At 46.4% G+C, this 10,244-nt stretch overlaps 1 protein-coding gene and 1 long non-coding RNA gene across 2 annotated transcripts in view; both read left to right on the top strand.

Annotated features, from left to right (window-relative positions):
• Positions 1-10,244, top strand: part of LOC109439324 (uncharacterized) — a 106,637-nt gene that overhangs the window by 51,099 nt on the left and 45,294 nt on the right. The window lies entirely within an intron of this gene.
• ELOB (elongin B) lies at positions 52-10,179 on the top strand. Its single transcript, XM_019719603.2, has 4 exons — positions 52-186; positions 307-441; positions 1,705-1,810; positions 10,006-10,179. Exons 1-4 carry the CDS (start codon positions 184-186, stop codon positions 10,116-10,118), a joined length of 357 nt encoding a protein of 118 aa, XP_019575162.1. The 5' UTR covers positions 52-183; the 3' UTR covers positions 10,119-10,179.

The raw sequence follows: 10,244 nt of genomic DNA, 5'->3' as shown, positions 1-10,244 counted from the left end.
CGACGGCGCCAAAATGGCGGCCGGACGTTCGGCCAGCGCGACGGCTTGCTGATCTTTTAAAATGGCGGCCTCAGGGGCGGGGCCCTTCGGCGCGGGGCACTCTGGGGACCAGCGCGCGGGCCGCCGGGAACGGGGCGGAGCGCGGCCGCGCCGGCGCGTCGAGTGGGAGAGGCAGCCGCTGAGATGGTGAGCGGGCGCGGGGGGAGGGGCGCTGGGCCGGGGCCGGGGCCCGGGCCGGGGGCGGCGGGGGCGGCCGGCCGCGCGGGGTGTCTGGGCTCTGCGCTCACACCAGCCGTCTGCCCTTAGGACGTATTCCTCATGATCCGGCGCCACAAGACCACGATCTTTACGGACGCCAAGGAGTCGAGCACCGTGTTCGAGCTGAAGCGCATCGTCGAGGGCATCCTCAAGCGGCCGCCTGATGAGCAGCGGCTGTACAAGGTGCGGCCGCGCCGGTTCCAGGCGGGCTGAGGCCGGGCAAGGGCCCGGGCTGGTGCCGGGGGCGGGCGCTGCCCGGAACCGCCGTCCCGAGTCTGGCCGTGGGCGCACGGCGGCCGCGTCATTGATGTAAACAGTGGCGAACTCCCCCGCGTAGGGGCTGTTGTTCGGACTCGGGGAGATGAAGCACCAATAGCTCTAGTTGCACGGGAGGTATCGATTAAAGGTGGCTTTAAAGTCGCGCGCCAGGCCCTGTGCCGAGCGCCGACGGTCATAGTATCTGATACTTAAGAACGGTCGCACCCGCGACACGCAGGCCCGTGACATCTCTACTGTATGGTTGAGGAAACTGAGGCTCGGCAAGGTGGCCACTGAACAGCCCAAGGTCATTGGCTGAGGGAGGATTTGATCCCCGTGCCCATAATCCTCTGCAAGCCCATCAGAATCACACTGCCAGCACACGCTGCTTAATACAAAAAAAAAAAAAAAAAAATGGGGAGTGTCAGGATGAGTCAGGTCCCCCAGTTCTTTACCCAACCGCTATTTATTATTCCCCAACCTGCTGCTGATGTTCAAAAAGCAACCTCTCTCCCCCGCCACTCATTCCCCGCTTACAAACCAGCTGTTATCCAGCAAGGATGGGATGGGGTTTTGGGGAATGTGGTGTGTCAGCCCCTGATTGAAGTCTCTGGCAGCATGAGGGCCCTCACCTAAGGGCGCTGATCTAATTTTGCCTGGAAACTAACTGGGAACCTGGCCTTTCACTCCCAACTGAACCTCCACTGCCTTGGTCTCTAAAGGTCTTTCCTCCCTGATACCCACTGGGGCATCCCTGATAAACATCCTTCTTGCTCTCTGTGGTATTTCCATATGTTGTACTCCTTCACTCATTGAAATCTCTTGGCTGCCCTTTGAGTTGGGAATTCCAGTAATTCCCATTTTACAGATAAGGAAACTCACATCAAAAAGATCACTTTGTCCAGGGTGGCAGAGCTGGGATTGAAGCCAGGCTCTTGAAATTAGATTCACCTGGAGTTTGGGGGGGAAAAACAGATTTCAGAACCCTACCCTGGGAGGTTCTGATTTGGAAAGTCTTGAGTGTAGCCCTGGAAACTGTGTTTGATAAACTCGGGGGTGGCCCTGGGCCCTACTTTGGGCTGTCTCTCTTACCCTTTCTGACTTCCAGTATAGTTGCTGACCAGAGAAGTCTTTGGGACTCGATCCTCCTGGGGCCAGTCCTGAGACCCTGCCTGCCTCTTTCCTCAGGATGACCAGCTTCTGGATGATGGCAAGACACTGGGCGAATGTGGATTCACCAGTCAAACAGCGAGGCCGCAGGCCCCAGCCACTGTGGGGCTGGCCTTCCGGGCAGGTGAGAGGGGCAGCCGGGCAGGGTGGAAACAGCCAAAGAAAGGGGTCAGGAAGGATCCTGCAGTTGTTCTTCCGAGCCTTCAGGTACAGTGTCTTCCCAGACCACAAACATCAGGCAGTATCCTGTGACAGTGTACTTGTTTCCCCACACACAAAAAAGAGAAGCAAACAAGATGCATGTAGAAACTGAAGCCTGTATCATACACGATTCAAAGATCCCTAGTCAAGGTACCAGCTTACCTTTACAGAGGACTTTTTTTAGTTCCCATCTCCGCCATTCCCCTCCCCTTTGACAACCATCAGCTCGTTCTCTGTATGGGTCTGTTTCTGTTTTGTTTCATTTATTCATTTGTTTTGTTTTAGATTCCAGGTGTGAGTGAAATCATGGTATTTGTTTTTCTATGTCTGGCTTATTTCATTTAGTATAATATTTTCTAGGTCCAACCATGTTATTGCAAATGGCAAGATTTCATTTTTTTTAAATTGCTGAATAATATTCCATTGTGTATATGTACCACCTTTTCTTGATACGTTCATCTGTTGATGGAAATCTAGGTTTCTTGGCTCTTACTAATAATGCTACAGTAAACATAGGGGTACATACATTTTTTTGAATTAGTGTTTTTGTTTTCTTCGGGTAAATACCCAGAAGTAGAGCTGCTGGATTGTATAGCAGCTCTGTTTTTAATTTTTTGAGGAGCCTCTATACTGCTTTCCACAGTGGCTGCACTAGTTTTCAATCCCACCAACAGTGCATGAGGGTTCCCTTTTCTCCACATCCTCATCAGCACTTGTTTGTTCATTTATTGGTGATGGTCATTCTGACAGGTGAGGTGATATTTCATTGTGGTTTTAATTTGCATTTCTCTTATGATTAGTGATGTTGAGCCTCTTTTCATGTCTGTTCCCGTCTGTATGGCCTCTTGGGAGAAATGTCTATTCAGGTCCTCTGCCCATTTTTTAGTCAGATTTTTTTGGTATTAAGTTGCATGAGTTCCTTATATATTTTGGATATTCTTATCAGATTATCCTTGGGAAATACCTTCTCTCATTCAGTAGGTTGTCTTTTCGTTTTGGTATGTATCCTTTGCTGTGTAAAAACTTATTTTCATGTAATCCCATTTGTTTATTTTTTCATTTGTTCCCCTTGCCCAAGGAAATATATCCAAAAAGATAACTGCTAAGTGATTTCAAAGAGTTTACTGCTTATGTTTTCTTCTAGGAGTTTTATGGTTTCAGGTCTTACATTTAAGTCTTCAATCCATTTTGAGTGTATTTTGGTATGTGGTGCATGAAATGGGTCCAATTTCTTCCTTTTTTTTTTTTTTTTTGCTTGCACACATCTGTCCAGTTTTTCCAATACTACTTATTGAAGAGACTCTCTTTACCTGTTGTATATCATCGCATTCTTTGTTGTAGATTAATTGACTGTATAAGCAAGGATTTATTTCTGCGCTCTCTATTCTGTTTCATTGATCTGTATATATATTTTTATGGTAGTACCATACTGTTTTGATTATTATAGTTTTGTAGTGTAGTTTGATATCAGACAGCATGATACCTCCCACTTTGTTCTTAATGTTTCTTTGGCTATTCGGGGATTTTTGTAGTTCCATATAACTTAGAATTAGTTGTAATTCTGAGAAGAATGTCATTGGTATTTTCGTAGGGATTGCACTGAATCTGTATATAACCTTAGGTAATAAGGACATTTTAACAGTATCTTTCCAATCCATGAGCAAGATACATCCTTTTATTTATTTGTATTTTCTTCCTTTTCTTCAGTGTCATAGAGTTTTCAAAGTGCAGATCTTTCGCCTCTTTGGTTAAACTTATTTGTAGGTATTTTACCTTTTTGATGTAATTATAAATGGGATTGTTTTAACTTCTTCTGATTGTTAGTTATTGGTGTATAGAAATGCAACAGATTTCTGTATATTGATTCTGTATCCTGCAACTTTACGATTTATTTATTTATTTTGGTGAAGTCTTCAGGGTTTTCTATATATAATATTATGTCACCTGCAAATAATGAGCATTTTACTTCCTTTCCAATTTGGATGCCTTTTATTTCCTTTTCTTGTGTGATTGCTGTGACTACTAGGACTAACAATACTAAATACTGTGTTAAATAGAAGTGGTGATAGTGGGCGTCCTTGTTTTGTTCCTGATCTTAGAGGAAAAGCTTTAAGCTTGTTAACCTAAAAATAAAAAGAGCTTTCAGTGTGAGACGCAACAAGCATTTATTTGGGATTAAAAAAAGAATAGCTATTTGGGAAGCATCTATTCTTTCAGAAGCCCAAATAATGTTCCAATTAGAAGACAGAGGCAATGGGTATTGAGAAAGGGAAGGGAAACAATTATATTTATAAAAAGGAGGCATTTCTGTTGGTGCAGATAACACAGTGACGTTAATTCTAAACAATGTTTTTAATTTTCAGTCCAGTAGTCATAATCATTGCTTTCTTGTTATCTTTTCAAACAGTTCTTTGGGGCATAATGTTGCTTTGGGCCCAGTCCCAAGGTTATTTTGTGGTAACTTAGAAAGTTATTCCAAACATTTGAGGTATAAGATGTGCAAGACAGCTCCTCTGGTGTGGCAGCTCTGGCTCCATCTTAACAGTGGCTCTGTTTATTTTTATTTTTCATTTATTTTTAACAAGCTTGTCACCATTAAATAAGATATCAGCTGTGGGTTTGTCATACATCGCCTTTATTGTGTTGAGCTATGTCCCTTCTATACCCAATTTATTGACAGTTTTTGTCATAAAAGGATGTTGAATTTTGTGAAATGCTTTTTCTCTATCTGTTGAGATAATTATGTGGTTTTTATGCTTTATTTTGTTAATGTGATCTATCATGGTGATTGATTTATTGATGTTGAACCATCTTTGCATGTATTGTTGTATCTGGTTTGCCTATATTTTGTTGAGAATTTTTACATCTGTGCTGATCAAGGATATTGGCCTGTAATTTTCTTTTTTTTTTTAATGTCTTTGTCTGGTTTGGTATCAGGGTAATGCTGGCTTTGTAGAATAAATTTGGAAGTGTTTCTTCCTCTTCAATTTTTTGAAATAGTTCAATTTTTTGAAAAGAAGAATAGGTATTAATTCTTCTTTGAGTGTTTGGTAGAATTCACCTGTGAGGTCATCTGGTCCTGGATTTTTATTTTTAGAAGTTTTTTTTATTATTGCTTCAATTTCATTGCTAGTACAGTAGTACCTTGGTTTTCGAACGTCTCCGTTGACAAACATTTCGGTTTACGAATGCTGTAAACCTGGAAGTAAATGCTTCCGTTTTCTAACACGCCTCGGAAGTTGAACATGTCACGCGGCTTCCGCTGAGTTCAAGATCCTGAGGCCCAGCTGTCGGCTCTTTTCGAACATTTCAGAACTCGAACAGTCTTCCGGAACGGATTATGTTCGAAAACCAAAGTATCACTATAATTGGTCTGTTTAGATTTTGTGTTTCTTTCTGGTTCAGTCTTGGTTATATATTTCTAGAAATTTATTCATTTCTTCTAGATTGAATTTGTTAGCATATATTGTTTGTAGTATTTTTTTTTTAATTGGGGAATATTGGGGAACAATGTGTTTCCAGGACCTATCATCAGTCATTGTCCTTCAGTCTAGTTGTGGAGGGCGCAGCTCAGCTCCAATTCCAGTTCCTAATTTCAATCTTAGTTGTAGGGGGGGCGCAGCCCACCATCCATGTGGGAATTGAACTGGCAACCTTGTTGAGAGCTCAGGCTCAACCAACTGAGCCATCCGGATGCCTCCTGTAGTGTTTTTTTTTTTTCCCCACCCCACAGGCGTCTGGGGGGATTCTGACCTTCCCTAAAGACTCGGAGTGGCTGTGCGCATGCCCGCCAGGCCCCACGACGGACATGGGGGGGAAGCGTGGACATGGGGGGGGCGCGTGGTATGACCACGACCCCCGCACCTGAGGGGGGTGGGAGTAAGGGGCGGGGGTGACGGGGTCTGTGGGGAGAAGGGCCAGGTCACCTGACTCCCCACGGGCAGACCGGAGGACGGGCAACCCCCGGGGTCTTTAAACCTGCACGCGCTGGGATGCGCTAGGTACCTGGAGGAAGGATAGAGGCGCGGGGTGCGTCCCACAGCCCCTGCCTCAATGGGGCCCGGTCCACGTTCGTGGTCCGCCCGCGGGAGGCGGCATCTTGGCGCTGCCCGCCCTGATGGGGGATCCCCGCTGGCCACCTGGCCAAACACCAATCCACGTCGCCGCCCGGGCCCCCAACCCTCCCGCTCCGCCCCCGCAGGCCCGGCCCCTCGCCGCCGAAGGCAAGGGGCTGCGACGCGTAGTACCCTTTATTGATTCTGTTTCTGTGGTGTTGGTTGGGAAGGTACAAACCTCTTTCGTATTGTTTTTTTTACATTTCTATTTTATTTCTGCTCTGATCTAAACTATTTCCTTTCTTCTCTTTACTTTGGGTTTTGTTTGTTCTTTTTTCTAGTTCCTTTACCTGTGGAGTTAGATTGTTTATTTGGGAGTTTTCTTGTTTCTTGAGGTAGGCCTGTATAGTTATGAACGTTCCTCTTAGGACTGCTTTTGCTGCATCCCATCAATTTTGAAAAGTTGCATTTTCATTATCATTTGTTTCAAAATAGTTTTTGATTTCTTGTTTGAGTTTCTCTTTAATCCATTGGTTGTTTAGTAGCGCGTTCTTTAGTCTCTACATATTTGTTTTTTCCAGTTTTCTTCCTGTAGTTGATTTCTAGTTTCCTGCCATTGTTGTTGAAACCGGTGCTTGTTATGATTTCATTATTTTTTAATTTATTGAGGCTTGTTTTATGGGCTAATATATGATCTGTCCTGGAAGATATGCACTTGGAAAAAAATAAGTATTCTGTAGTTTTTAGATGAAATGCTCTGAGAATGTCTGTTAATTTGATCTGGTCTAATGTGACATATAAAACCATTTACTTACTAGTTTTCTGCCTAGATGATCTATCCATCGATGTGAGTGAAGCATTAAAATCCCTAGTATTATTATATTTTTGTGGATTTCTCCCTTCATGTTCGTGTCCATTAATAATTACTTTATATATTTTGGTGCTACTGTGTTGGGTGCGTAGATATTTACAATTATTATATCCTCTTCTTGGATCGATCCCTTTATAATTATATAACATGCAGGGGGCCAGGTCTTTCTTTGTGGTGATGCCCTGTTCTTGCTTGTTCTTGTTGGGAGGCAAAAGACTGGGCAGTATAGCCAGGAACACCGAGTGGTGATCTGGCAGGTAGACCGAAGCACCCAAATAGAGCTCCCCACCCTACCTAGGGGGATGTAAACAGTGGTGCTCACCAGGTCCTCTGGCCAGGAGAGCTCACAGCTTGCGGACAGCTCCCGTGGCTTCCCCTCGAGGCTTCCCAGCCTTCTCTGTTCGGTCTTTTTCTCATTTGTTGTTCAGAGGCTGTTCCTTCAGCCCTCAGTTGTCTCACCGGAGTAATTGCTCCCTGTAGACATATGTATTTGAGTTTGATGATGGGAGGTGGCGAGCTCAGCCTCCTCCTTTGCCACCACCATCTTGGACCTCACAGAGGACTTACTGATTACTGAGTACCTGGTTCTAACGTAACATTGGATCCTCTCGATAGCTCTGGGAGGTAAGCCCTGCCATCCCCATTTTGGACATGTGGACACTGAGACTTGCCAGAAGCAGGGTTTCCAGACGGGAATTCCCGCCCGTTCTCAGGAATTTTTCACTTTCCCGTTCCCGAGATATAAACTGTTTTCTGTTCTCCATGATGAATCGTTTCCACAAAGTGACGGCCGATACTACCAACCACCTGGGTTCAAGGAGCCAATTTTCCCGATTTCCCAACCAACGTTTCTCAGGATTTGGGAACAGAAAAGCGAAAGAAATTCCCGAGAATGGGTGAGAATTCCCCTCTGGAAACCCTAGCGATAAATAGGAAAAATGTCTAAGAGATACATTGTGAATAGTGTGTTTATTTTCCATTGTGGGTATTACTGGGTTCGAGGAGCCAATTTTCCCGATTTCCCAACCAACTTTTCTCAGGATTCGGGAACGGGAAAGCAAAAAAAATTCCTGAGAACGGGTGGGAATTCCCGCCTGGAAACCCTAGCCAGAAGTCACGTGGGGAGCCCTGGTTCAGATGCAGGCAGCTGGGACCTTCCCACACACCGCACCAGATGCTGTCTTTGCAGTGCATCACTTAATCTCCCAGTGTCTCTGTGAGGCCAGACTTGTATTATGCCCATTTTAAGGATGAGTCAACCGCTTCTGGGAAGTTTAAGGTCACTTGCTGGAACTGTCAGGTCTTGGCCCTGCCTGCCCCAGAGCCTGTGTCCTCATCAGCCATGCGCCACCCTGCCCAAAATTTAGAAACACAAGGATTGGGAGTGTACTTCCCTCCAGTGTACCTCCTTCCCCCAAGAAGAGAGATTTAAATTTTATTTTTAAACAGCTGCTAAGTGTTTTCACAGCTGTGGACCCAGGGGCTATGTGGATAGCTGGGTAATCTTGGGTAAAGTTACAAGGAATTGTTTTTCTAGCTAAGGAGGGAGCGTACAGCCTTAGCCACTTTTCAGTTTCATAAGGATAAGTGTGCTAGACCTTAGCACCCATCTTCAAGCAGCTACTTCACAACCCAGCCCTCCGGCCTGGGGTTCCTGTCTTCATGAAGGAGTGTGATCTTAGGACCAGCCTCACAGCCAGGCAGCTTGAGCCCCCACACCCCCCAGGCCCCAGCCTTTGAGTGCTCAGCAAACAGAAGTCTTAGGGCCTTTCAGTGGGTTCCCACTGACCCTCAGTGATGCTGAGGCAGGTGCAGAGCTGGTACAGGCATGCCCTTCTGAATGGCACAGGTGAGGGCTAAAAGCTCATCTTTTCTGCTTCCTAAGCCAGGCCTGGCACCATTCTCCTGGAGGAAGTGTCCCTTTCTCACTTGAACAAAGGCACCCCTATAGGTTTGCAGCAACTCTTGGAGTAGGTTGATAGGCCTACTTTGCAGATGGCAGGGGTCACGGTGTGCTGTGGCCTGACTGGCTGCTCTTAGCTTCCACCATGGGCAAAAACGCACTTCTGGGGGTAATTGTTTCTTTGTGCAGCTTGTGGAAGGACAAGACACAGGTCTGTGTCCTCACCCCAAAATTGGCTTCAGTTAGGAAGATGACAGTATTCATATCAAGTGTTAAAAGGCATTATCCAGACTTCCAAAGACTGGGAAAGGTGACGAAGGCAAGAACAGTCGCTCATCATCTGTGGCTTGGAACATGAATTATTCAGCTGGTAAGGTGTCTTAGTTTCAGCACTTGACATTTGGGGCTGGATAGTAACGTGCGGTTGTCTTGTGCGTTGCAGGCCTCTTAGCATCATCTCTGACCACTACCAGAGATGGCCATATATCTAGCAGATGCTATTTGCACCCCAAGTTATGACAACCCAAACTTTTGTCACCATATAGGGCCACCTTTCCCTGGCGGGCCTAGTCGAGAACCCTGAGCCAGGTAACGTCTCCCAGGTAGAAGAAAACACAAGAGAAACACTAAATGAAGTGGGTTTCATTCCCTGTGCTGAGGTGACAGCAGGAGCAAGACAGGGAAGGCTTTCCTGGAGCCACTGTTCTAGTGTGGATCAAGCAGCTGGCCAAAAGCAATGGCCATTTTGGCTAGTGGTTAAGGCAACACACAGGGCCTTTGGATGCAGTGATCGTTTACATGGGTGGCTGGGGAAGGCTTCTATGAGGTGATGTGTTGAACCCTGAACGTCAGAGTAGCAGGCTAGAGACCAACAGTCACAGGCCCAGCGGCAGATAAGCTTGATACAGAAACATGGAGAGCACAAGAGTCAGTGATTGGAGAGACATTATGGCAAGGAGTTGGTATTTTATTCAGAGTATATTGGAAGGCTTAAGCAGGGATAAAATAGTCTGGTTTGATTTTTCAGATCACTGGTTGGTAGAGAAGGGATGTGAAGGGAACAAGATGGGGTGAGGAAAAGGGCCCCAGGATGGCAGGCCAGGGCAGTGGGACAGGATCAGGTTTGTCTATAGGTGGGTGACATTCCAGGTCTCAGGTCTAGGCAGTTGGATGTAGGGGGGTATCGGCTGTGGAGGACACTCTTTGTGGGGGTGGGGGTTTGCTTGGAGGCTCCTAGAAGCCTAGAGGCAGCCATCCATCCCCTCCAGCTCTCCCCGTCTCCTCTCCAGATGACGCATTTGAGGCCCTGCGCATCGAGCCCTTCTCCAGCCCACCGGAGCTGCCTGACGTGATGAAGCCGCAGGACTCAGGAAGCAGCGCCAATGAACAAGCCGTGCAGTGAGAGGGCTTGGGGCCCACCCTCCAGTGCCCCATCCCCCTCCAATAAAAGAGATTTGGGTGTCCGCCTGGTTGCTGCCTCTTTCTGTGCACCCTGTCCTGATCCAGGCATCACCACCCTCAGCAGGAT

Source organism: Rhinolophus sinicus, linkage group LG18 (genome assembly GCF_036562045.2).
Source record: "Rhinolophus sinicus isolate RSC01 linkage group LG18, ASM3656204v1, whole genome shotgun sequence".
Lineage (NCBI taxonomy): Eukaryota > Metazoa > Chordata > Mammalia > Chiroptera > Rhinolophidae > Rhinolophus > Rhinolophus sinicus.
This window is presented reverse-complemented; position numbering and strand designations above follow the sequence as displayed.